Below are 27030 nucleotides of genomic sequence, written 5' to 3' on the forward strand. Positions count from 1 at the left end.
CAATGCTGATCAAATGCATTCATTCATACCAACTTTCGATCGTTACAGAAATTCACATCCTATCATGCATGCAAGGGGAATGCTTGTTTAATTGTTGTTGTAGCGTGTGTATCCATTGAATCCGCGTATAGTGTTTCAGACGCGTTACCCCTGATCTACAACGCGTCGTGTCAAAATTGTTTTCAAATTGCAAACAATTGCACGTGCTTTTCAAATGCTGAGTCAAATGGGCTTGTGCGTTGCGCAGTTAGCCAGGGCGTAATTTTGCTTGTTGCGCAAGAGTATATAATTTGATTTTATGTTTTGCAACTTTTTCTTTCTGTTCCCTCACCTTTTCGGCCTTTTGGCTTAGATCAAGTGTAGTATCTGTTCTATGTAGATTGACGTCTACATCCATCTCTTCGGAGATGTTTTACGTCAACTTTCTTTTTGCTTAATGGAGGTAATCGGTTCAATTTGGCTTGCCAACACCGTTACCATGTGTGTCCTTGGCATTACACTCAAGCCTTGAGACGCGCGCCCTTTCTTTTCAAATCACTTTTTTCCTCCTTTTCTTTTGTCTTCTTTTTGCTTTCTCTCTTTCAAGAACGTCTCCGACTCTTGATTGGAAGTGGATGTCGGCATTGGATTGCAGCTCGCTGGCTGCCATGTACCTGCTTTGCAATCAATCATTTCAAACGATATTCATCTGGTGGCGTGCGTGTGTGTTGTGATAGTGCATCAATTATTGACTCAGATTTCCTCTCATCATCTCTAGTATTAGTCTATGGATTGCATAAAGTGTACAAATGTTTATGGATCATAGCGTTAGTGACATCCACCTTCTATTCTTTCTTTGCATTCTTCGTTTTACTCCTTGCAAGATCGACCAAACGACCATCACGCATAGGTGCAATGATGGCCAAACTTCCCTCTGATGAACGCAAGAGAGCACCATCTTCTGCAGTAACTTCGACATGTCTTCTGATCGCTTTTGGTGAAAAATAAGAAGAACCTGCCATCAAAAGATCATCATTGCTACCCATCATTGTGGATGCTGATGTAGGAGCACGGAAAGCTGATGGCGACTCCATATCACCCGAAGAAGAAACAGACCCGACTTCTGCAAGTTCATCTTCATTTCGTCTTCGCAATTCTCGTAAAAAGTTACTCGAATCTTGTCCTTCTTCATCTGCAGAAAGTTCGCCATTACTCAAATGTGAATCATCTCCCGTCAAGCCGCCACCGCCATCATCTCCAGCTAGAACTGAATCAATCGAACGATCAATCCGATCACTGCGCATTGAAGAAGCTGATAAGGGAGAACGTAATCGAGCATTCGCTGGAACACGAGAATCACGGAAATGCTTCGAAGCTGCATCATAATGAGAATGATGTTCACTTGCGCCTACATGCATCGCATCTCTAAAAGCACCTGGACTGGAATCCACAACCACCCTACGTGATCCTGCTTTCTTGGGTGTCGCTTGTCCCGAACCACCTTTGGCATCAGCACTCTCGGCACCAGCAGATGTAGCCTGTACAGCACTAGGATGATTCTTGATTGTTGAAGACGGCAAAGGTGGATCAGAAAGAGCATGAGCTCGTTCGATGGCTTTTCTGGTTTTGTGAGAAAGTGTATCTCTTTGACCAACAACGGAAAGTCCATCGTCTTTGGCTTGATCACGGAATGCTTTCAATCGCCAAATCAATGAAGCACCAAGCAAGAACTTACGAACTTGCGTACTCATCAAGCTACCGTTTTCGTGATCGACTAAATCTTCTCCACAAGCTCGATCCAATGCCGCATAACCATCATGACCATCACCCATGTATTCACGCGTGACCACTCGATAAATTCGATCAGGATCCAACTTTTCTCCTTTACGAATTCGAGGTTTGTTCACTTCGATCGAATATCCACCTTCTTCTTTCCGTTCGAACGCATACGTTTCTGCTCCTTCACCTCCTTCTAATGCTGGAGATGCGTTTGTCGGAGTTTCTCTTTTACCTTCTTCATCGAATAAGTGCACATCCTTGAGCAATCTTACTTCCACCACACGTTGTCCTGGCGGTCTACTTGAATCCCAATCGACAGAAATGCCGGCAACTTGTGGGAAACGACCTTCTTGGCTTGGGTATGCGCCCAGACCATTCTCCAAAGCTTCCAAGATATCCTTCCCTTTAAGATTTCTAACGATCACCGCATCTTCAAATGGCATGATTGTCAAAATATCACGTAGAGTAATGATACCCGGTCCAAATTCTTCATCACCACGTAGACTACCGCCACAAATGAAAGCTAAATCTACCTCTCGTGCATCATCTGCCCTTCTTTCTTCGAATTCGCCACGTTGATCACGTTGACGTAAAGCATCATCATAACTGTGCAAGAGGATATCCGCGATAAAGTTTCCTACTCCCGCTTCGTCCGTACGAACTTTGTCCATTCGACAATCCAAAGAAGTCATTGCAAATGCAACAGGTTGTCCGGTTGCTTGATCGACACGTTTCATCAATTCATCAATGTGTGCTTTTAATTCTGGTAACGTTTCATCGTTTGGCTTTGTTTTATGACGTCGTACTTTTGCACCAACGATTCTCCGTCTTCGTATTACACCTTCTTTGGGTTCGCTCAATTGCAATTCAATCTCACTTAGATCATGGAAGTCTGTTCCACTTTTTATCAGCATGCATCCTTTGTCCTTTTCTGTTCCTGGCATAGATGTTCCCCATTCTTCTCCTTCGTATTTATCGATCCCATTGCCAATATAGTAGGTATGGTCATGTCCTCCCAACACAAGATCGACACCATGTTGATCTTCCGGTGAATCGCTAGTAGCGCCCAAAGCATTTGCCAGATCGATGTCATTCGGTAATCTGCAATGAGTCAAAGCAACGATCAAATCACATTTATGTTGTCCGTTCGGATCACGTAATTCTTCGGATAATTGTTTTGCAATTTCTACCATTCCTCTATAACGAAAATTTGGTGGAAAAGCAGGAACGGTTGCAATCCAATCTCTTTCTACCAAACCAATACATCCAACCCGAACTCCTCCATGCATTTCCGTCACCCAAGCTCGTAAAGTACCATCAACTTGTTTATCCGTTTCTTGTGGTTCGATTTCATGTCCACGTTGTGGATCTGTATGTTGAACGTCTGCGATATTTGAAAACGTCCAAGGGAAATTTGTTTGTGGCATTAATTTGCATAAATGTGGATAACCGAAATCGAAATCATGATTACCCAAACATGCACAATCGATCGACATTGCATTCAAGATTTCAATCATATGTTCTCCACGTGTTACACTTGATTCGATACTGGGATTGAAAACATCTCCAGAGAAAAGTGTTAGGCCATGTAGTGGATCAGAGGTAGATGTAGAATTATGTTGAATATGTTCGACTGCCTTGTCTTCTTGCTGCTGCTGCTGCTGCTGCTGCTCTTCCTCCAAGAATGCTAATGCTCGACTCTTTTCTCCCCATTTTGTTCGTATTTGTGCAATCTTTGCTGCGAATTGATCTGCCGAGATTGTACCTTGTTTTGATGTTTGTTGAACACGATAAACATCATTGAAGTGTAGGATAGGTAGCACAGTCTTTTCTGCCATATTTTTCATCCACCGTGTTTGATGGGAACAAAGAGATGGAAGAGGTGCATGTATTCAAGTCCTTTTATAAGCATTTATACTTCTTCCAATCACTTGCCAGGCTAATTTTCTCCGCCTTTTTTGCCCACACACGCCTTGCCGCTTTTACGGAAAATAAGGTTACCCGCCCAATTGGCACACGCCCACCACTCAGGGTCCGTGTGTACAACTCAAGCCAAATTACCCGGCTAAAAGCCGCCGAATACGCCAACGGTTACAACAAAACACTCTCTGGCTAAAGAAGAAAAGCAATCATAATATTACTGGCTGAATGGCAACAAGACAAAACAAATCCATATTTAAAAGGCACCACATCAGTACACCTCATACACTGCTCTTTCCTCTTCCTTTAATTCTTCTAACCATGCTTCACCGTCTGCATGGGATTTACCAGTCTTGGACATATATCCTTTAATCAAAGCTTCTTGAACGTCTGGCAAAGGATCAGTTGGTCCACAAAGGGTGAATAATCCTTTACGTTCTTCTCCAGCTCCTTTTTCCGGAATCAAAAGATCCAAAATATCCTTTTGATTTTGTTCAATTCGATTTTGAATATAAATCTTGTGCTTTTGATCACGACTGAATGCAGTCAATACTTTCACAATTCCATCCTTCTCGTACGCTTCAAGCTCTTCTCCATACAGATACTCCGCATGCTTGTAACGTGATCCAAAGATGTAAATCATCGGTCCGATCTCATGACCTTGACGTTTCTGAACGGCTCTTGCTTGAATGTAAGCACGGAAAGGTGCAGCTCCGGTACCCAAACCACTCATCACGATCGGCTGAGTGGTAAACGGTGGGAGTTTCATCACACTTGGCTTGAGTGAAACAGTCACTTGTTCTCCCACCTTCAAGTTGGCCAGATAACGTGTACATTGACCGTATCTTGGACTACCGCTTGGCGTACGCCAATCAACGGTAACAATCAAAAGATGAACGGAATCACCAACGAAAGATTGTGCACTTGCGATACTGTAATGACGTGGTTTGATAGCTTCAACTTCAGTCAAAAGGACATCCAAAGGTAAACGTGCGCTTGGGAACATTCGTAAAACATCTGCATACGTAACAGTTTCAATCTCAGACAATTTCTTGAACGTACTTTGACCTTCTGCTGAACCAACGAATCGCAACCATTTTGCTTCATCAACGTCCGTTGCCAACTTAGACAAAGTCTCGTAAAAGCTTCTGCCAGGCTTACCGAAGATATCAAGACGTTGTTGTAATACTTGGAATACGGTACGACTTTCATAGCGTGTTGGGTCAGAAAGACTTGCAACGCTAATGATCTCATCTGGATCATATCCACTCCAAGAAATGAAGTCACGAACTTCATCAGCATCGTTCAAACCATGAATACCCAATGCTTCACCAACTTCGTACTTGAGTCCAGTACCAGCAGTAGACAGTTCCATATGGAACACGTTACGATCATAATCGAGAGGAGTCAAACGACGGTTCTCCGTTACGGTCAAGACGTAATTATCTTCTGGCAAATCGGGACGTAAAGATTTGTGATCGGTATTGTACGCTTCACCAAACATTGTTTGCCAAGCAGGCAAAGTCCATGTAGCACGAGCGGCACTTGGATCAGCACTCAAGCTAGCAGCGTCTGCCAAAGGAGAGAAGGCATTGTAATGGAATTGCGTTGGACGAACAGGAGCTGATGCTTCCACTTCATTCACTGGTTGACTGTTCTTCCATTCTTCACTGTTGAATGCAACCAATTGCAAGCCTGAAACGTAACCATCAACAACGCCCGATACGCCTTCGTCACCCAAAGGAGCCGTTCCGAGCACTTTACCAAGCAAAGCCTTGACAGCAGTTGCGTTGAAATGAGCAAACTTGTTCAACACGGCTGTCAAGAGGACAACAGCGGCGGTTTCTTTGGGCACCTCATTCGATGCCATGCGATGTTTGCCACCTCTTGCCTTGGCTGTGGCACTGTGAATACCATCGACGACCTTTGGTGCATCCAATAGGTAGACACGAGCATTCTTTGCTGCCAACGTTTGCTTATCCTCAGCACGCAACCTGGATGCCAATTCCAAACCGTTCAAGCCAGGTGCGTTGATCAAAACGACACCGCCAGCCTTCAATGACTCAAAGACGTTGTAGCCCTTCAATGCGGCAAGATCACCAATCACCAATGCGTTACTTTGGTTACCCGATGAAACGACCTGCAATGGGTATTGGGCAGCGCTTTCGGAATTCTCAGGTGCAGTGAGAAGAACGTCATGACGAACAAGACCGCCAGCTGTAAAGTTGTCAAAGCGGGACAACAAACGAGAATGATGAACGTTGCCATTACGGTCACGGAAGACACGAGCGAACAAAGATCCGGCTGTGGCAGTAGCTGATTGATCTTGATCGATGAAAGTGACAAGCTTAGTAGCTTGATCGATCAAATCGCTTTCGAGGGATTTGACTTCCACATTTTTGATCGTATCCAAATCCAATTGCCACTTGTGAGCGGTAGTGGCAGCTGCATTGAGCAACAAGCTCCAATGACCGGCGCTCAAATGTTCTGCAGAGTGCAGAGCGATAGGTTGAACGATAGGAGTTGGACCTTTGGCTGAAAGGATGTTGGACATGATGGTAGCCTGAACATCTTCAAACAAGACGCCTGTAAGACCGGCAACACGAACTTCATCCAAGACATGAATAGTCTCAACGCTGGAAGGAATCAATTTCAACAAATCTTCATCGCTCCAAGGACGGATCACACGTGCGGCGATCAAACCCAAAGTGCTTTGAATCTCTTCATTGGCGCTAGACAAGATTGTCTTGGCAGCTTCGAAGTGAGATCCGTTGGGCACAATGAGCAAGACGGAAGGAGATTCAGGTCCTTGATAAATGAAATTCTCATATCCAGAGGCTTGCAAAGCGTCAGACAAAGAGGCTGACTTGACTTCAGTCTTGTTTGGAGCGTTCAATTTGGCCAATTGGGGACCAGCGAAAGCGCCATCAAAGACGTGTGCCACATGACCTTGAATGGAAGGTGAAGAGACGATTGATGCGATGTCAACAGCTTCTTGACGTCCTGCAGAAAGGACGACGGAAATATCCTCTCCGACAGTTGAAGCAGCTGCAAGGACGGAAGAATAATTATTTGAAATCACTTCACGTTCTTGGCTAGCAGCTGAAACTTGCAAAACGAGACGACGATTGTTGGTTGCAGCAGCCAAGTTGGCAAGAGAAGGTGCCATTGCCAAGAAACCATCTGCGTTGGTCAAAGCGGAAACAACTCTGCCATCGACGGTACTTTGAGCGGATGAATTGCCATTTTCGGAGAGGTAACCAGCAATGGCAGCACCTGCACCTGCGCGAGTTTGCATGCTAACCACTTTGGTATGAGAATTGCCTCGACGTTGTGCATCATTTGCTTCTTTCTCAGAGTAAGAGCCAAAGCCAGCGTTTGTTTGACTTTCATAGACAAAAACAGCTGAGCTTGATTCGTAAGCGATCTTATCGATTTGACCGGTACTTGTGCTCAAAAGGTTACTTTGAGGTGAACCTGTCAAGCAGACGGGAAGTTGAGCATTTGCTTGTTCAGAAGCGGCAGCATTCTCACGTTTGGCTTCGGTTGGGTTCATTCGAGTTTCCAAATCGCTTACACGGTTCTTGTTCGATGGTTCAGGATACAATTCCTTACCGGTGATTGATAGAACGGGAGCGGGTTTATTTGTCTTGCTGTTTGCAATGACGGGTTTCACGATCCCATTTGGTTGAGCACCAACAGGTCCTGCACCTTTTTGGTCAACGCCATCGAGTACCTCAGAAGCAGGAACATCTTTTGCGGTTACAGCTTGACCGTTTGGTAAGTTCAATCCCTTTCTAGCTTTTTCGCCAGTCTTTCTGTTTGGCTTGGTGGAAGGAGCAAAAGCGCCACGAGAGAGTGCTAAAGCCCCACCGATACCAACAGCCAAACCACCAGCGAACACAACAGCCGAAGTGGCAATGCTGGCTTGTGTTGCAGCAGCCATGATTAGGATAGAGTGAGAGTAGGAAGTGATGATGGTGATCAGGCAAGAGCGGATATAAATTAGTCATACAGCTCTTGTGCCGCTTTTTTCGGTTCTTCTTAAATTACTAATTTTTTCTTTTTGTCAAGCACGTCATTTTCCCAACTTTCCCCAATTGTGTGTGCAGTGCAGCCAGTCAGTCAGTCAGGGTCTTAAACGCGCAAATTCTCAAAAGCCGGAAATAAACGAAGGACCAAAGGGGAATCTATCGGATACAGAGGACCGTAAGGCCAGTAAGGTTAACCGTTGATGTTATTTTGTTGACGACCAAGGGGGAGGTGGTATAGGTAAAAGATACGGATGGACTTGCTCTATCTCTTTCCATCAATGATGCTGATACTGGCCCTGTGAGGCTGTAACGGGTTTAAGGGATATAGCGTACACGTGAATTGAGTGAGATTAGTGGGGGCTACACTTAAGCGTGGGGACGATAAGAATGTTCACTTCTCTCAGCAATATCATATATAATCAAAGGAGATGGATCTGCTTACTGTCGTACAGCAATGTCATAATGACGATCCATGGTCAGACACCAGCTTGACGCCATTCTTTCTCAGTCAACCTCCTCAAGGCGTTCAGATCGGATTCCTGCCTCCATCTGTGGTAGAAGCACTCCAAGATGATATACAACAAAAGCGAACAGATGCGATTTGTATCTCACAGGATAGAAAACAGGTCTGGCTCAATGATTCACTACAGACCAAGAAAGCTAGAACGGAAGGATTGAGGCAAATCGTTGAATCATGGCGTGATCGAAATATATTCCCTGATCCATTAAAAGGATGGAGAAATGAATTATACAGCATTTATGGACCTGATCGAAAAGAAGCTTTTGCATTGGAACGTTCTGCTTGTGCTTTATTCGGTTTGGCAACGTTTGGAGTTCATGCTACTGCTTATACATCAAATTATAAAATATGGGTACCTAAACGAGCACATAACAAATCAACTTGGCCAGGTTATTTGGATAATTCCGTTGCAGGTGGAATAAGTGCAGGAGATTCACCTTTTGATTCAATGGTACGTGAATGCGGAGAAGAAGCAGGAATGCAAGAATCTTTGGCACGTTCAGCGATGAAACAAAATGGTGTGATTTCATACTTTTATCGTACGCCTTTAGGATGGAGACAGCCAGAAGTGGAATATACTTATGATATTCTAGTACCTGATTCATTTCAACCTAAACCCATAGATGGAGAAGCGGAATCATTCGAATTGATGGATATTGATCAAATTTTACCCTTAATGAAACAAGGCAAATTCAAACCGAATTGCGCTTTAGTCTTGATCGATTTTTTGATTCGACATGGTTTTCTAACGATGGAGAATTGTGATTGCGATTATGTCAAGTTGGTTTGCTCTCTTCATAATGATTTACGATTGCCAGGTCCATGAATGTCATTGCCATGTATTCTATAATAAATGCTCTTTCTTTTGGCCCGTGCGATTGAAATGCCTTGTCCGCCGATTAAAGTAACACTTGTACTTTCTACGTGCATTCACACTGATAAAGTGCCTTCTCATTGCGCGCCTTAAGGTCTCGGGCCGTTGTCGTCGTTGTGGCTTGCAATAGAGTGTCATACGAATTGAGGAGGTGTGTTTTGATGATCATAACTACCACCATCACCATCATCACACCTAGCAGTACTATTCATCATGGGTAAGAAGATGAACAAAGAAGAGGGTAAAGAATTAATCAAGTAATCTAACCCTCCGTCCTTCCCCACAGCTTCGACTAACGATCCCCATCACACAGAAGAGAAAGAACGATTGGAAAAGTTGCTCAAGAATCGTAGCGACTTGAAAGAATTGCAAGACAAGAACATTCTCAAAAGTAATTATTCCCGTTATCAGAAGATGATCACGATTCAGTCAACTTATACTTACCCTCCCTCTCCCGCCCCCCACAGCTGGTAACCTTGCGCCCGCTTTGCAAGCAGCTTCGGCAGATTTACAAAAATCTCAATTGGAAGATAAACTTGAAGGTCGTTTAGAACGTAGACCTGAACGTGAAGAATTGGAAAGACGTGGAATTGTGAGTGATTAGAGAGAGAGAGAGAGAGAGAGAGACGATTAAGATGCAAAACAGTCTGGCTTACTCCTTTTTGCCATTCCCGTACAACAGCTCAAAGATCAAAATGTAGCTCCTGCTCTACAAGGCAAAATGAGCGATTTGGAAAGAAGTCAATTGGAAGTGAGTAGTGCAGCATATATACCTTTCGATAATTCAATACCCATACTTATACCATCCCCCTTCTTCCAGGACAAGCTCGGCAAGGAGTTCGCTTCTAGACCAGATGTGGATCAATTGCGTGCAAAGGGTATCTTGAAAGAAGGCGAATAAGTGTTCGTGTTTGCTGTCTCGTCTGGAACGTTTGGCGACCTTTGTGTATTCCTTGTATCCCTCTGTCCCCTACTTATTCTCACTTATGTACCACAGTCATCTTTTTTTATGAGATTGATACATTGATCATACAAGTACAAATATTTGAAAGTAAAAACCTTTACGGAGATGAAGATGAAAGCATAGAATAAAGGAAAAGATGATATATAGCAAGTAAGGTTGCATTATTTTATGTCATAGAGATTCCAAAACAGCTCGAACCTGCGACGCTGTTGGACGTTGAGCAGGATCAGTTCTTAGCATCCTTTCGAGCAAATTTCTTGCTTGATCAGGCAATCTACCACCGCCAGGTAAGAGCAGAGCAGGCGTTCCATCATGATATGCCCTTAGATCTTCTTGTTCTTCGTACGATTCTTGTTCGTGTCCATATCCAGTATGGCTTTGACTGCGATCTTGAAGTGAGAAAGAGGACATGTCTCCACTCATCTTTCGAAGATCTTTGATTGTGGTATTCTTGGAAGTTGTTGAGTTTGAAGGCGGTGCATAATTGGTAGATCGTGCAAATGCAGCGGCTACTGCTAATCGTAATTCAGCATTTTCGCCAGTCTTTCTGGAGAGGGAGGATGGAGGTGAGATTGAAACACGGGGCGACTCTCCATTCAAGCTCGATAAAGATTCTCTTGACGTGGTTCTTTCCATTTGAGTTTCTCCACTTTCCCGTTCCTGAGATTGTGCTTCAGGTTGTGATGTGTTGGCATTTGTATCTTGACCATTATAGGATGTCGTCCTCCTCAAAGAATCTGGACGGAGTGCCAATAGGTCCAACGTCGTATTTGTTCGCGGAGAAACAAGAGATGCATTTGCACCGTGTCCGGCATCGTGCGGTTCTGTTCCTTGACTACTCCATCTTTGTTGACCGCGTGAATGTGTGCCTCCAGCGTATTGATGGCTTTGTGCTTTGCCCATTGATGATGCACGATGGTGTCCATTGATAGTCGCAAACGTTCCTGCATGCTTGCCTCCTTCGTTGGAATTTGCAGCAGCAATATTTCTCAATGCCATTTGCGGTGATCCAGGAATTGTCAAAAGACCTGTTGGTGTCCTATCATCCAGTAAAATGTTGATTGCTTGTATCGAAGGTCTCATGCCAGAAGCACTCGAAACGACCATGCTACTATTAATACTCGAGACACTTTCTGTGCTCGGAGCTCGTTTGTGCATACTATATGCTTGTGAGCGCAAAGGTGTAGATGTGGAAGTATTTGCCATGCCTGAGCCGTCACTCTTTCTACCACGGATGCTACTCTTGCGACTTGTCGGTAAGCTTCCTTGGTTACCTGCAATCGTACCAGAATAATAGCTTGCTGGACCTGCCGTACTGGATCCTTCTGCAACACTCATTCGGGCAACACGATCATTCTCTTCTGATTCAAAGAATACCCTTTTGCGATAAACCATATCAATCATCGATCTTGCCCTTCTGAAAGGTTCGGTACCCGTTGCCAGAGTATATAGGATCGCACCTAAACTCCAAATGTCAACAGGATAACTGAACCCTTTGCTGGAATCAGATGATTTGTTGAGAGATCGCGATAGTTCTGGTGCTCCATAAGCTGGAGTTCCAAGACCAATGCCATCCATTAATGGAGTAGATGCATTTGGGAATAATGCCGAATTGAAATCGCACAACTTCACATGAAGATCAGAAGTCAACAAGATATTCTCCGGTTTCAAATCAGCATGAATACATCCACGCGAATGCATCCATTCCACAACGCCTGCCAATTCCAACGCCCACGTTCGCCATTGTTTGTAATCGACCAATTCAGGGTTGCGTCGAGAAAATGATGACAGACTAAAAGGCAAAAGTTCCAATAGCATCAACAACCGTGGTGCGTCATTTCGTGAAGTGTCTGTCTCAGCTTGACGTAATACTCCTGCACCTCCATCGATCTGCGGACTATGCGATTCCTCTGCATCGGGTGCAACAATCCTCACTTTTGGTTGAACAACGCCTTCACTAGAATTTTCCGGTTGACTGATCATTCTGCGATGATGCAGCATACCTGTATTGGCCTGTGATCTTCCCTTTTCCAGGCTTTTTTCCAATGCGTTCACATCGCTAGTCGCTCTTGCTCTGACAGAAGTCGGCGCAAGGAAGTTGCTTGGCAATCCAAGACCTAGTCCTGCTTGACCTGTTTGACTTACACGTTCATTTTGTACTTCTATCGCTTTTTGCTTTTCATCTATCCTTGGAGAATTTGGTCGAGAAAGTTGAACTTCGTCTCGAATCTTGATCAAACGTATGATATTCGGATGCGGTCCCAGTCTTCGCAAGGCAAATGCCTCTTCCAGAGCAAGCAATTGTGATTGTCTATCAGCATGTGGTCTTTTCATCGCACATAATCGCCACTCATGATCTTCATCTTCGTCAACCTCAAAGGAAGGATTCTTCACCTCTTCTTTGACTCGATAAGCGCCCAAATAAACATCTGAATGTCTTCCTTCTCCTAACATCAATTCTTTCACAGGACAAAGTCGGAATTCGATCTCCATATTTGTTTGACGAATCCTCTCACGTTCTCGCTCCCGCTCTTCTGTATTGGAACGTCCATAGCCCGGCCGATCCGAATCATCGATGTTCAATAATTGACTCGATGGTTGAACTGGCAACTGCTCAGGTAGTCCTACAGGAGAAGGATACGAAGATGAAGCATCAGATTGTGAACCGTAAAAGAATCCAGATTGTCTGTTCGACTTCTTTGACGAATCTTGTCTTCGTGTCGCGGGAGTAGGCGTTCCAGTCGTGTCGACCGGAACAGAAGGTAAACGTGGAGCAGGTCGCATGCTTGGACTAGAGGCGGAAAAGATGTCATTCCTTGAAGAACTTTTAGGCAAAGCTTGAATGACTGGATTGCTCTCAGCAGGTGCTGGCACACTTTGTCGTGTATCGATGGGGTCATTGATCTTTCTATCAGACTTTTCACTCCCATCTTGGCCAAGTAGATTCCAGTGTCGCCTTGAGCTGAACGGTACATTTGAGCCACCACTTGAAAGTGTATCAGGAGGCGTACTAGGCGGTGAGCAATCGCTGTGAGATATTCCAAAGGGAGACGGTGGAGAAGCACTAGATGCTCTTTCGGTCAAGGTTGCTCTTCTCGAGGAAGCGGGAGAGGATGATGTTGTGGAAAGACCATTTGGTTCTTCTATGCTAGCATCGTTGCTTCGCCTATCTAACTTCGTTTCTCCGATTTGCAGTTGCCACAATGACGGATGTGCTCTTGTGGTCTTGATGCGAGGGTCTTTGGTGCGTTGGAGTAACCTTCCCTTACCGTCAATGTGATGTAAGTCATTGGCACGGAAGATGGGCGAAGTAGGTTCTGGGATTCTAGATGAGGATGCCGTTTGCTGGTCCTTTGGATGTGTACTTCTTTCCGCTTCCTTGTGTCTCTCTTGATCGTCTAGACTCCAGTTGGACGATCTCCTAGGATGAAAAGAAGTCCACATCCTCTGCCACGATCACCTTGGATGTCAGACCGTAATCGTGTGATGATAATCCACCCGTCGCGCGTGTGCGACGCGGCTAGATGTGATGTTGATTAGAGAGACCACTTTGGGTTGGATGGATGATGGATATGACTCAAAGAGTGGTGCCTATACCGAGCGTCTCTGCAATTTTGAATGCTGAGCTATTCCAAGATCGCAGGCGTATGATGGCAATAAAGAGTAGAAGTTTCCGATCGGGATTTTAGACAGACGGCCTGCTTCGGAAAGCGTTGTAGTCGTAAAGGTGACGTTAGATGAGGATGGCTAAGAAGAAGGAAGTAGGTATACGTGGTTAATGAGAAGGTAATTGACTGCCAATCAAAGTTGAACTTTATCGAAGCTTACATACCCAGATAAGTGCATGCATGCATATATTCAACTAAAAGACTGATCAAATGCCTCTTTTACGCAAGGCGTCTTTTGATTCGGAATCCAACGCCCTTTTTTTATTTCTGCTTATAGCGCGTAGATTAATCCTTGCCAAACAGATGCCTCGATTGCTGACTGATGTGTCTTTCTCCCTTTTTTACGCCTCATAAAAATGGAATTAGAATTCTCCGGCTTTGAAGGAAAAAGCTTAATACAGCAAATAAGAAAGGAAAAAAGTTGCCGGATGGTAACGGAATGCGTGAACCGGAGTTCTGTGATGGGAGAGGAAAAATCGGGCGAAATAAGATGGGGACCTATGGGGTTCTTTCTATCAATGCATGGCTCAAAGGCCGCCGCCGGTGTATGAATAATCAAAAAATGTCTTCTTCTATCGGTAAAGAATATAAGCTCTGCTTACATGCATTTGAACTACTTTGTCCCCACAGTAGAAGCAAACGCGTGGAAGGTGAGAATACGCACTTATGCACACACGCACGCACAGCCTAGACATCCGTTGCTTGTGTTAACCACGGGCATAACGTGTGGCTGTTTGACAGAACATCACCTCTACAAGCATTAGCTTGAACCTGTTCTTTGGACGCGGCGCGGGAGGCACCGCAATCGGCTCTCAAACTTTAAAAAGAGCTCGGCTTGCTCCTTGAGCATGCTTATTGGCATCATCATCATCGGTGGGGAGCACATTCCCATGACAGAGGAATTGATTGTCTAAAATCTCATTCAGGGTCAGAGCGGAAACAATCAAAGATCCAATGTGAAATAATAAATGAGGATCGAGAAAAGGTTAAGATTTTAGTCACCATTATACTTTTTAATTCGCCGACCAAGCCGGAAAGCCAAGGTTGGGGTGACCATCTTGAGATCTGTCTGTACACTTACGCTCACACCTCTCATGAGCTAATGCTTCCTTATCAGAATAATGCAATCTAGGTAAAATGACGTCGATTTTTTTACGCACACCAATCACTTTTTCATTGAACCCGCACGCGGTAGGGTAAAATGGTGACTAGTGCCGTGCTAAACCGGCCACATGTTTGTGCCTGTAATCGATCACGATTGCATGCTGATTTCCTGTGGCATCACTTTGCCTTCAACAAGGGGCCCTGTAATGCTCTCGTTTCGCCAAAAGAAGAAAGATCACAGACAGGACTGCATCTTACCAGTCAGTTAAATTGAATCGCGTATAGATAACATCTAGCGCTTTCTCTTTTCCAACAAACACAGCTTGCACGCCTTTCCTCCACCTTTTTGAGCTGTACTGTTGTTTTGCCTTGCTTAGGGGTAAAACCAGTCCAACCTTTGAAGTATATATTCTCCCTCCCTCTTCCTTGTTCGGATTTGGTTGTTTTAGTGTGCTGATTTGCATCTTGCAGGCCAAAAAAGACGATTCTAGTCGGACTTTTATTTGCCAAACAGGGCGTGTATGTTGTGCGCCCTTCTTCCTAGTCTGCGATACAAAATATATATCCCGAATTGCATAGCCACAGCGTCACTATTAAATCGATTTGAAGTGGTCAAACATGCGGGTGCTTTCTTCACTTGCCAAGAACAAGATACACTCAATGCAGATGAAAAAGAAGAGAATAGGAGCATAAACACAGTCAAGTTGTAATACTCCTCCTTGAGCCGGTTGATAGTAGAGGCTGTGTACGCTCTGTATGTTCCACACCGCTTTTCCAAAACGCATTTGCTCTCAGCATATCGGGTGTTTGAACAGAAAGATTTTTGCGCCGCGCTAGAGCCTGAAATTGATTTTTCGCTTTCCGCATTATGCCATTTTTCTCCACTGAACTTTTCAGACTGACACTGTATGCCTATGGTGTGTATTTTTCTCTCCTTCATTCATTTTTCTTCAGATAAGATCTCGTCATCCTTTTCTTTTCAAAAGCTCCACACACCTACCACCATCACCATCCACCTTCTTCCCCTAACCCGGTACCTGCCATTTGGCATCCATCGCGAATTCGTTCATCATTTCTTCACATTGCTTCTTTAGAGTGTGTTAGCCAATCATGGTAGCATTCTTCTGTGTCGGTTTAGGTGAATTCCTCACCTTTGCGGCCATGGTGTTGGGTATTCTGGTCAATATGGGACAAATTTCACAAAATATCGTAGCACGTAACATTTACATTACTTCTTTGGATACAACCGGTTTCGAGACTGCCTTGCGAACAAATGCAAACAATCAAAACGTAAACGTAGATGATATCTTTGCAGCCAATCAAGCAGCTCCTGAATTGGCTGGAAATGGTGTAAAGAATGAATACAAATGGGGTTTGTACAGCTTTTGTGCCGGTGCCGAAAATTTCAAAACAATCGCTTGCAGTAGCAGAAATTTCGGATACAAATATCAACCTTTGAACGTTTTGCAAGCCGATATCAGCTCACAATACCGTTCATTCGTCTCTGAAACCGTTTCTGCATCCACATTCCAAGATTCAAGCTACCTAGCAAGATTCTCAAATGCTGCAAATTATATCATCTTTGTTGCAACTGTGGTGATCGGAGTATCCTTCTTGATCGCTTTCTTGGCACACAGATTTGCCTTTTTGATGGGTGCCCTTTTGGCATTGGCAGGTGCAGCTTTGTTCTTTGTCGGTGCAGCAATTTGGACCGCTATTATCTACAAAGTTCGTCACAGTCTTGCCGATCAACAAAACACATCCGGCTTGGATGCTAATTACGGAAATGCATTGTGGATGACATGGGCTGCTGGAGGCGCTTCAGTTTTGGCAGTGATTCCATTGTTGATCTCTTGCATCAGCGGTCGTCGTTCCAAATACTGATCCATTCACCAATGAAGACTAAAATTTCCCCTCCCTCTGCAAATTTATATCCGTCATCTGTCTCCACTTAATTGAAGGAAGGCGATGATTCTCTGATCTCTCTCTCTTTCATAACGGAATCGTTTCTCATGACCTTTACGGGAATATTATCTGTCCCATTTTTTTCGATCTTCTACTTAATAAGAGACTATAATTTGTCGTCTTTTTTGATCGTATACGTTTTATGTATCTTTTTCTTCCTTTGAATGTCACAATTTCACATAAAAGTCCACTTTGATTACGTCATACCGAGTCAACTGTCAGAATTTGAGATTGTTAATCTTATCGGACTTTGATCGGTTGAGAGAAGAATGAATCTTACTAAGCTTCATTGTTTTCGGTGACTTTGTACAATGCCGTTGGGTTGAACGGACGTTTTACTCGCCGGTCGTTGTGGAACAAAGGTGTGCAGATACTTAACCCTGCATACCTCTTTCCAGGCAGTCAAGTTACCTGCCAAGTCGGCTTTTTCGGCGAGTCGGCGCAGCGTAAGTGCGCGTAAAGTGAGGCGCGGGTCCCTGTTTTTGCACCAATTTAGTACGTATGTATGTATGCATGACTACGCCCACTTGGTGCATGTTAACCAAATACACAGGTACTGCACTTCACACATTCTACATCCAACGTCAAACTTCTGTACGTACGCCCTTTGCTTTCTTTTGTTCCTGATTTGAATTTGAATTCCCTGTCAAGTCCATTACAAGCAACAAATCTACCTCCCTCTTTGGTTCTAGGGTGGTCCCTCGTCAAAAGAGGGCAAGGAAATGCAAGCAAGTTACTGTTTTTCTTTGCTTGAACCGGCGGCGGGTACACCAGGTTGAAGAGATGCAAATGTGGGGATATAAAATAATGGAAACGGGAAATGAACTTCATTGAACAATAGCAGATCTGCATCGAAGCTTTTTCCTTTGCCAAAAATAGCACAAGACCTGATGGAAATATAAATGAGAGACACAAAAGGGGATTTTTGGATAGCCGCGGAAAAAAATACATTTTAAAATTGACCGGTCCTTTTGATCTTTGGTGCAGGAACGCTTTCTGTACTCTTGACAACATTTCTGCAACTCAGCATATGGAAAAGAGGGATACCATCTCCCAATAAAAAGACGGTGGCGACATTCCCGACTGATACCTCTCAATCGATTCTTGTTGCTAACAAAAACGTGTATAATCTATATCGGACATCTTGTTGCATCAATGAACAATGATTTCATTTAATTCGGAGTATTTTAATCAGCGAGCGTACGAGAGATGTAAGTGTGGCATCACACCTGTATCTTTCAGAAGTACAATGCAACAATGGTGGTTGATCGATTGAGCATACATTAGCGTTTTAATAGTTGGCTTGGATGAGAAGCGTTTGCGCACACATTTGCACCGCTTTAATTTTCCTTTCTTTTTAATTAAAATGCACACATTCACTCACTCAATCACACTTTCCTTTTTTTTTGTTTGAAGCGCACTAGGCATGCTTGCTGATCTTGCTGCTTGCTTGCACGCACACACACACTCTGTCCTCCGTTCGGTCCCTCCGCTACACAAACAAGACCGGCGTGCGTATTTTTAGGTAGTCTCTTCCTCTTCATTCTTATTCCGGCTTGGCTAAATATATTCATCATTAACAAAGATCAACCAAACAGCGATCGACGTTTCCTATTATACCTGAAAAAAGACACATAGGATTCGCTTCACAACCTCATCATCATCATCATCGAAACTTATTCAATTATCGCGCGACAAGATAAATAAGTGCATCCATCTCTCCATTGTCCTGCTAAACAACAGTGGCGAAGTGTTCATCTTGTTGGATCGTTTATCGCAACACCGCCTCTTTGTGACTCTTTCTTGACAGTCCAGGGAAAAGCGGATCGTTTTGGACCGAAATTGCTCCACCAGTTCCTCGTCTAATCAAAATATCTTGAGCGAGTGGAGAGGCATCGTCCAAAGGACATAGATATCATCCGCGCATACACGCAATGGACGGTCAAGGGAACGCTTCTTCTTCCTCAATGTCCTCTTCTTCTCTTGGCGGTCAACATTCAAATGGTCAATCGACCAGTGCTACTTCGGATTTATCACAAACGTATGAATATTTTAATTCTTCACAGCCTTCGCTTGGTGTAGGAAGTGGTAATACAGCCACAAATCAATCACAATCCGGCGGCTACATCGATTCAAATTCACAGCAATCCATTTACGGTCATGAAATATATGGAATCAATCAACAACAGATACAACAATTACAACAATTAAGAAAGATGGATGACATTCATACGCAATCCCAATATTCTCAATCGAGCATGACGTCAAAATCAACAATACAGAGTGCGCCTGCCGCAATGGGAGATACGATGATGCTACAACAATTGGGTTTCACTTCTGCCCCGACTGACTCGACAATGACGACGGGAAATGAGATGATGACTCCGGAAGCACAATGGGGTGAGTATGAGTTTTGTGTTTTGTGTAGTGTAAGGAAAGCCCCGAATGGGAGGGTCATATTCGATATTCATTCGTACGAAGACGAGCATTTATGGGGCGAACAGATGATGGACTAAGCGAGCCATTTATGGATTCGGTTTCGCTTCACCCATTTACCACAATTGATGACGTTCCCAAAAATGATTGCGTACTCGTTGTCAAGACTTTGGGCGTTATTGGCTGTGCTTGAACAATTCGCCGAATGTTTTGTTTTTCCAGATGGCGTAAATGAAGCGCCGACTGAAGGCGAAACAAGATCGACTCACGCACGAGAGACACTTGTGTGTTTCCCGTTTCAAATTGTGGTTCATTCAGATCTTGATCTGGTCGGCTGGATTCTATATCCGCATGACAATTTGCGACGTAAAGGTCCTTGATGCATCTGGCGCCAATTGATTTGCTGCATGTATGTTGGCAGAATGGCGGCCAACTTGTTTCGGGATCTCTCCAATCGTGCACCTCGCTTCACCACAAAAGTGGAGACGAATCACCGAAGTGGGACCTTTCGAGGCTATGAAACCAGGACCATTCTCGGACGGCTTCGTCGAAAGAGGGGGTGTAGGGCTGTGGTTTTTCAAACCTTGGCCAACTTGTTGTTTTGAAGATGCGCCATCTTACGCGAACATCTTTTCAAAGTGGCTGCCCTTGGGTTACGCATATCCACATTGAAGAGCTACCAAAAGGCGTGTTTGATCGCCATTGCCCCTAGCTTCAATAGTTTGGAAAAAAGCCATTCGAGAAATCCGTTTGCAGCCCCAATAGAACACTGCCATTCGTACTTAAAAAGGCAAAATCGGACACAGGACTGACCACATCGCCCCTCTCATCTTTTTCTTCTTCCTTCTTTCCACACCTCAAAAACAGGTTCGACATCAGGAGCAATTCATTCTGCGCCACTGGTGACGCTTACAAGGTAAGATGGCAAATCGAAAAAACCTCTTTTGATTAAATGCTGATCCTTTTTCTTTCTTCATCCAACAGTGAATCGATACCGAATACTGATCTATTTGATCCAAACAATCGACCTTACACGCCTTCTTACAATTCAGTGGGAGACTTCTCTGACGTTTTGAGCGATCAACAGGAATTTTTACAATCAATAGGAGAGCAGATTGACGGAATAGATTTCGCTTTTGATGATCAATCTCCTGGAATAGAAAAGGCCGTTGTTATACCCAGCTTCCACTACGATCCTGATACGGCAGATAGCTATAATCACCTCAACGCAGCACTTCTTTCGCAATCCGTCTTAACCAATCAAACATCAGGAAAAGATTCGCAAAGACAGCAACATCGACAGTCAACTATAACACCTGCAAACGTTGACAGCAATTCACAGAATAACGACGTACCCACCTTTGCATTTTCAAACGAATCCGGTTATCGAGAAGCACGTAACGAATCAATAATAAGTCCCATAGCGAGTCCCTTGCTAGGTCCAACTCAATCACCTCTTCATACAAGAACTTCATCCTTTGGATCAAGTGCAGAATTTTCATCGCCTAACGGAGAAGGAGATCCAGCAATTCAGCAAATGCAAACTTTAGGACAAAGAATGACGATCAACGATTCTGTATTGGTCTCTCATCCGAGCGATTCATCTCGATTGTCAAATGAATCTGCGCCGCAGAAATCGCAGTTGCAGGCGCCCTACTTTACTCCTGTTTTTGAGGAAGATGGCACAGAAGTGGGAAATGCAGAACAACAAAATGCCTCTTTTCCATCATACACGTATTCTTTACCTTCACATGATCCGACGGCTGTTCCAGGTGCAGGCAATGATGCGCCCGTTCCGATGCTTTCCATCAACGATTCATCGGTACCTTTTGAGCAAAATCAGCATAGTCAATCTGGAAGTAGTGGTGGAAGAGGGTTTCAATTCCCATCAAAATCTCAGCAAGAATGGATGGTAGATGGAACAAATGCTTCACAATCGTTCATGAATAGTGATAATCAAGCTGCGCCTTATGCTGCCTTGGCGAATCAACAAGCCTCTTTAGGCAGCAACCAGCAACGACCTTCTTCCTCTACCGGTGATGCTCACCAGATTCAGCAACAAGATCCTAAAAGACAGGACTCCTATGATCGTGTACGCAAATTTCTTCGCCTTGATGTGGATATGGGCTTCCAAGCAGAACGTGATTCGGGCAGCGTGAATGAGACTGGTCCACGCAAAAGATCCAATTCAGATTTCGGTCTGTCTTACAAGGAAGACGGTGTCTTGCAAGGTGATGATATTCCTTCACCACCTCCATATACTGTGGTTCCAGGTGGTGTAACAGACAAAACACCTATTGCGATGCAATCTGGTGTTGATTGGGCAACGGAGGCTGCTAAACAGAGAAGAATGCAACAATTGGCTGCGCTCGGGCTGCAGGATGGTACAGGACATGGACAAAATTTTGAACAAATTCAGAATACGATCAACAATGCAAGCATGGATCCTTTATTATTGCAAAAGCAGCAACAGCAACAACATGCAGATAATATGTATCATCAACAGATGCTACAATATCAGCAAAATCCTGCTTCTGGTCCTGTTCGTCAACGTGAAAGCCTAAGTGGAAGAGGCAGTGCAGCACCGTATCCCGGTCATGGCAGAACAGCATCTTCTGGCTCTTTGGCTTCGGTATCCTCGGGCGGACATCAGATGTCTTTCCAAAATGCTCAACAGCAAGGTACGCAGCTTACAGACCTTCAAAGAACTCATTCAGGTCGAAGTGCACATGGTGGTAGACGTCATTCGCGATTGGCACAATCTGAAGATCTTTCTCAATTAGCAAGAATGTCAAATCCTCATGAATTTTTGACTCGCATTACTGCACCTGATGGTGGCTTAGCCCCACCCAATACCCAACCAGGAATGTCGTCTATGGGACCCCCAACATCTGCAACCAATCGAAATGGCTTGGCACGTATTGATACGGGCGTTCCCGCTCATGCAGGTTTCTCTACTGCACCTCATTTGAATCTGTATGGTTCGCAATACCCCCGATCGCAAGAGGAACTGCAAGCGATGATGAACAGATACGGCAGTATGCGCTACTCGCCTTCCGATCAAGTCTATTCACAAACTGATTCGCCTGCCTATGCCGCATTACATCCCAATCGGGTACAAGACATGGGTGCTTCACCTTATGAGATGGACGGCAATAACACAACTGCTATTCCGATCGTTCAACAAGTGACTACGAGTGCAACACAAGCTGCAAGTGCCAGTAGAAGAAAGAATGAAGCGATTCATGTTTGTCCTATTCCGGGTTGTGGTTCAACGTTCACGCGAAAGTTCAATTTGAATGGACACATTCGATCTCATACAGGACAAAGACCTTATCAATGCCGTGCTCCTGGTTGTGGAAAGAGCTTTGCAAGAAGTTTTGATTTGAGCAGACATGAAAAGTTACATGCGGGCGTTAAACCACATACATGTGAAAGTTGCGGAAAAGCATTTGCAAGAGCTGATGCACTTTCACGACATTTACGTAACGATGCTGGAGCAGGTGGATGTGCACAACGTTTAAGCGAATCTGAAAATGGAACTATTGAAGGTGAACAAGGATCACCAAAGAATGTTTCAATTCATGAAATGGGAGGAGTTGAATTAGGATCAATGTTTCAAACCAATTCTACTTCTCTTGATCAACAGGATATCAATTCTGCAAACGCTACCGCTGATGCTGTTGCAGGTTCAACGGCTATGGCCATGCGTAAAGAAGCTAGGTTCAAAGGTCACGTTTTATGATGAAGGAAAGGGGGCAATCATATCTGTATACTAGTGGCCGACAAGAATCTTTCCTCTTATTTCACATTCTATGGTGTTTTTTTTTCTCTCTCTCATTATATATATAGCTTACCGATAATTATTTTTACAAGTTTTTCTTTTCAATTCTTTTGTTGTTGTTTTTTATACTTTTGCGTACTTTTTCCCCATTTGAAATGTATGATGTAGTATATTTGATTCTTTTTATCTTGCTCGTGACCTTGATCGGAAGTTCCGAAGAGTATGATGAAGAAGTTGGAGAAGGTGTTTGCTTCGGATATTGTGGCATCCAAAAAGCCACACACATACGTCTATGAGTGTTTCTGGGCCCAGAAGCGGTGCCTAGTGTTTGGTTCAGCGAGCAAAAGGAAAGGATCCGCGCTTACGATTAATAAAAAGTGTGGAGGCATTTAAGCCGTGCGGGGGTGTGCATTTTGAATACGGCTATTCCGAAAGTCACAAGAAAGAGGCACTTTTGGGGTATTGATAGAAGTGCCAAGCTCACCCTTTTCCCTTCATCATCATTGGATCAATCTTTTGTGGGGGGAACGGATTGTCCGATCGAAAGAGATATAAAAAGATAAGCATACATTGCACTTTCATCATCTATTCTTCTCTCTCACAACCAACCAAACATGGCACCTGCAGCAACGGCTGAATCAACACCTGCACCTGGTGCAAATGGAGGTCAATCAGGTCCACTTCCAACACAATCGGCAGCAGGTAAGCAAAATGCAACAACGATCGAACTTAAAACAAAAGGTTTAAAAGAAGAAGGTAAAGGAGGCGGTAAAACGTTTGCAAGACAACATGAATTGCCAAAGTTACCCATTCCAAAATTAGAAGAAAGTTGTGATCGATACCTTTTAGCACTTAAAGCACTTCAATCAAAAGAAGATTTTCAACGTACTGAAAAAGTTGTCAAAGAATTCTTACAAAACGAAGGTCCAAAACTGCAAGTCGAATTACAGAAATACGCAGAAGATAAAGCATCATACATCGAACAATGGTGGGATGAAAGTTATTTGAGCACAAGTGATTCAGTCGTACTCAATTTAAACCCTTTCTTCATCTTGGAAGATGATCCAACACCTTCACGTGGTAATCAATTGATGAGAGCAGCAAGTTTAATCTTGGCAAGCTTGACTTTCGTTCATGATTTACGTCATGGCGTTTTGGAACCGGATTCTGTTCGTGGAACACCTTTGGACATGTATCAATATACACGTTTGTTCGGAACCTCACGTATTCCTACTCAAGACGGCTGTCATATGTCTTCTACGCCCAATGCTAGACATGTCGTCGTAATGAGAAGAGGTCAATTTTATTGGTTCGACGCTTTGGATGAAGAACATCAACCACTTCTCACAGAAAGAGCCTTGTTGGCCAACTTGGCATCAATCGTAAAAGATGCAGATCAAACGGAGCCTGTCAACGTTGCACAAGCAGCAGTTGGAATTCTATCAACCGAAAACAGAAAGACGTGGTCACATTGCAGAGATATTCTAAAAGGACATGCTCACAATGCCCGTTGTTTAGAAGTGATCGATACTGCTTTGTTTGTCGTTTGCATGGACGATTCGGAACCTGAAGATGCAGCACAATTATGCAAAAATATGCTTTGTGGTACGTACGAATTACAAGATGGCGTTCAAGTGGGCACATGTACAAACAGATGGTATGATAAATTACAAATCATCGTTTGTGCAAATGGCGCTGCAGGTATCAATTTTGAACATACAGGTGTTGATGGTCATACGGTTTTACGTTATGTTGCGGATGTGTATACGGAATTGATTATGAGATTTGCCAAATCGATTCATAGTGCAACAAAGAGTTTATTCCAAGCCAGAACAAGTCCTTATGCTCGTGGAGGCGGAAAGGGATCAGGACAATCGGATGACGTTGAAAAGACACAGGCAATCATGCGTGCAACCACGCCAAAGAAGCTAGAATGGAATCTTGATCAAGAATTAAAAAATGCTATCAAATTTGGTGAAACACGTTTATCCGATTTGATTTGTCAAAATGAATGTCAAGTTATGGAATTTGATGATTTCGGTAAAAATTTCATCACTCGTCATAAATTTTCTCCAGATGCTTTTGTGCAAATGGCATTCCAAGCTGCTTATTTCACCTTGTATGGTCGTTGTGAAACAACGTATGAGCCCGCAATGACAAAAGCATTTTTGCACGGAAGAACAGAAGCGATTCGAACCGTTCAACCTGCTTCTTTGGATTTCGTAAAAGCATTTGCCGATCCTGAGACAACTTCACACAACAAGATTGAACGGTTACGTAAAGCATGCGATGCACATACAAAGCTCAGTAAAGCATGTGCTACAGGACATGGATTCGATCGTCATTTGTACGGATTGAAATGTATCACGGAAGAATTGATCAAAGCAGGAAAATACGAAGAATCTCAAATGCCTGCTTTATTCACTGATCAAGGTTATAAAATTCTCAATCATACCGTTTTGAGTACTTCAAATTGTGGTAATCCCGCTTTACGGTTGTTCGGCTTCGGTCCCGTTGCTCCGGACGGTTTTGGATTGGGTTATATCATCAAAGATGATGCAATCACGGTTTGTGCAGCAAGTAAACATCTTCAAACAAAGAGATTCTTAACAACGTTGGAATGGTATTTACGCACGATGAAGAAAATCTTGATTGAGAATTATCGTGCTGCCAATGAAAGAACTACTCATACCTTCATCGATCATCAAGGTCGTGAATGTGATATTCGTACCGGCTTACCGATCGGAAGTCATCAACACAAAGGAAATGGTTATGATTTGGGAGATGATGAAACGCCTGGCGTTAGTGGATATTCGTTCTATGATGAAGATTCCGATCAAAAGAAGAAAAATAATGACGGAAGACCTAGAACTGATTCAGGCCTTTCTCGACTGGCCGGAACAGGTCGTCTTCTTATGCTGGACGATTATGCGTAGATGATTTCAGAACCAGAACAATTCACCTGTATTTCGTATACCAATTAATACTTTATGAGCTCTTCTTTTGTGATCACGTGGTCTAAACGGTATACATTGTCGAGATAATATTTGAGGTGCTGAATACATGAGCGAACAAATTAAAGCCCTCCTTGCAAGATCCTCTGTGTGACTCGCTCCTTGAGATTCGAGTATGCATTCATGATTGTCTGCTCGTTGATCTGTATATCTGTAGCATCAGGTCGTGGTCTGGAAACCCGTGATGAAACAGTAGTCGAATCGGTCTCAAGAATGATTCTGGAAGGGAAAAAGAATCGTTAGCTGGTGTTCCTTGCTTACAGATCTCATTGATTGACTCACCCATCATCTACGGTCTCATCGACGGCCAAGCTGACCAAATCCAAATTCTCCAAAACTGCTCTTTTATCCAATTGACCTCCGTGCAAAAGCATGGTGATGCTATCGTTTAGCGATGACAACAAACCTGAAAGCATCAACTCATTCTCTGCGGCTGGACCGATAACAAAAAGGATTGCATCAAGAGAAGTTTTGAACAATACCAAATGTCCGTCAAACAAGATGATATCACCCGATGCTCTACGTGTTTTTTCCCAAATTGCTTTTTCAAATGTACGTTGTTCTTTGAATGTTCCGAATGGATTATGAGCACTTAATTGAGGCGGTTGATTCCCGTGTGCATTATGAACGGGAAGTGCGGCTGTTGATGTAGCATTTGTTGATCCGGCTGGGGGTGGTGCAGGTGCATGAGGAGGTTGATAATATTTGGCGAGAAGGCGATTTCCATCAACATCTAGCAATAGCACTGTTAAAGGTCGAACAAGGCAGGATTGTCAGCGAAATGTTCTCTACGTATTACGTGTATCATACTCACCTGCTGTTGTTGTATAAAGTGTTAGATTCGTCATTATGTGTTATGCTGTCGTGGTGGTCAGATGGAAGAAGAAGGTGAGAAGCATGTTTCCGTGCTTGCACTCTACAGAGAGCAGCACTTGAGCACTCACACGTGTGAGAATGACACGCACAAGAAGAATGCACTGCACTTGTTT

The 27030-nt window shown here is 43.8% G+C and overlaps 10 protein-coding genes across 10 annotated transcripts; 6 read left to right on the forward strand and 4 right to left on the reverse strand.

Moving 5' to 3' along the window:
- Nucleotides 1-538: 538 nt before the first annotated feature.
- On the reverse strand, nucleotides 539-3625 carry FA14DRAFT_162216 (Metallo-dependent phosphatase). Its single transcript, XM_025499480.1, has one exon. The coding sequence runs from the start codon at nucleotides 3594-3596 to the stop codon at nucleotides 825-827; it is 2772 nt and encodes a 923-aa protein (XP_025353387.1). The 5' UTR covers nucleotides 3597-3625; the 3' UTR covers nucleotides 539-824.
- Nucleotides 3626-3873: 248 nt separating this feature from the next.
- Nucleotides 3874-7683, reverse strand: FA14DRAFT_162217 (uncharacterized protein). Its single transcript, XM_025499481.1, has one exon. It carries the CDS (start codon nucleotides 7622-7624, stop codon nucleotides 3950-3952), a length of 3675 nt encoding a protein of 1224 aa, XP_025353388.1. The 5' UTR covers nucleotides 7625-7683; the 3' UTR covers nucleotides 3874-3949.
- Nucleotides 7684-8140: 457 nt separating this feature from the next.
- On the forward strand, nucleotides 8141-9058 carry FA14DRAFT_168898 (uncharacterized protein; the record flags this gene model as incomplete). The annotated part of the gene is made up of 2 exons (XM_025500171.1): nucleotides 8141-8266; nucleotides 8327-9058. The coding sequence occupies 2 exons, from the start codon at nucleotides 8141-8143 to the stop codon at nucleotides 9056-9058; spliced, it is 858 nt and encodes a 285-aa protein (XP_025353389.1).
- A 131-nt stretch (nucleotides 9059-9189) lies between these two features.
- FA14DRAFT_81226 (uncharacterized protein) lies at nucleotides 9190-10124 on the forward strand. Its single transcript, XM_025502939.1, has 5 exons — nucleotides 9190-9323; nucleotides 9423-9497; nucleotides 9574-9698; nucleotides 9753-9857; nucleotides 9927-10124. The coding sequence occupies exons 1-5, from the start codon at nucleotides 9320-9322 to the stop codon at nucleotides 10005-10007; spliced, it is 390 nt and encodes a 129-aa protein (XP_025353390.1). The 5' UTR covers nucleotides 9190-9319; the 3' UTR covers nucleotides 10008-10124.
- FA14DRAFT_138267 (kinase-like protein) lies at nucleotides 10116-12605 on the reverse strand. Its single transcript, XM_025497053.1, has 3 exons — nucleotides 12288-12605; nucleotides 11183-11960; nucleotides 10116-10714 (listed from the first exon to the last, which is right to left on the reverse strand). The coding sequence occupies exons 1-3, from the start codon at nucleotides 12561-12563 to the stop codon at nucleotides 10242-10244; spliced, it is 1527 nt and encodes a 508-aa protein (XP_025353391.1). The 5' UTR covers nucleotides 12564-12605; the 3' UTR covers nucleotides 10116-10241.
- A 3248-nt stretch (nucleotides 12606-15853) lies between these two features.
- Nucleotides 15854-17000, forward strand: FA14DRAFT_192121 (uncharacterized protein). Its single transcript, XM_025501921.1, has one exon. The coding sequence runs from the start codon at nucleotides 15953-15955 to the stop codon at nucleotides 16724-16726; it is 774 nt and encodes a 257-aa protein (XP_025353392.1). The 5' UTR covers nucleotides 15854-15952; the 3' UTR covers nucleotides 16727-17000.
- Nucleotides 17001-18741: 1741 nt separating this feature from the next.
- On the forward strand, nucleotides 18742-19323 carry FA14DRAFT_157773 (uncharacterized protein; the record flags this gene model as incomplete). Its single annotated transcript, XM_025497916.1, has 1 exon — nucleotides 18742-19323. The coding sequence occupies one exon, from the start codon at nucleotides 18742-18744 to the stop codon at nucleotides 19321-19323; it is 582 nt and encodes a 193-aa protein (XP_025353393.1).
- Nucleotides 19324-22433: 3110 nt separating this feature from the next.
- FA14DRAFT_115253 (uncharacterized protein) lies at nucleotides 22434-22724 on the forward strand (the record flags this gene model as incomplete). The annotated part of the gene is made up of 1 exon (XM_025496100.1): nucleotides 22434-22724. A coding segment is annotated over one exon (291 nt), but the record flags the coding sequence as incomplete, so codon positions are not given.
- Nucleotides 22725-23468: 744 nt separating this feature from the next.
- Nucleotides 23469-26388, forward strand: FA14DRAFT_192123 (uncharacterized protein). Its single transcript, XM_025501922.1, has one exon. The coding sequence runs from the start codon at nucleotides 23642-23644 to the stop codon at nucleotides 25961-25963; it is 2322 nt and encodes a 773-aa protein (XP_025353395.1). The 5' UTR covers nucleotides 23469-23641; the 3' UTR covers nucleotides 25964-26388.
- Nucleotides 26104-26889, reverse strand: FA14DRAFT_157776 (putative RET3-coatomer complex zeta chain; the record flags this gene model as incomplete). The annotated part of the gene is made up of 3 exons (XM_025497917.1): nucleotides 26104-26260; nucleotides 26324-26786; nucleotides 26856-26889. 3 exons carry the CDS (start codon nucleotides 26887-26889, stop codon nucleotides 26104-26106), a joined length of 654 nt encoding a protein of 217 aa, XP_025353396.1.
- Nucleotides 26890-27030: the final 141 nt, after the last annotated feature.

Source organism: Meira miltonrushii (genome assembly GCF_003144205.1).
Source record: "Meira miltonrushii strain MCA 3882 unplaced genomic scaffold FA14scaffold_4, whole genome shotgun sequence".
NCBI classification, from domain to species: domain Eukaryota; kingdom Fungi; phylum Basidiomycota; class Exobasidiomycetes; order Exobasidiales; family Brachybasidiaceae; genus Meira; species Meira miltonrushii.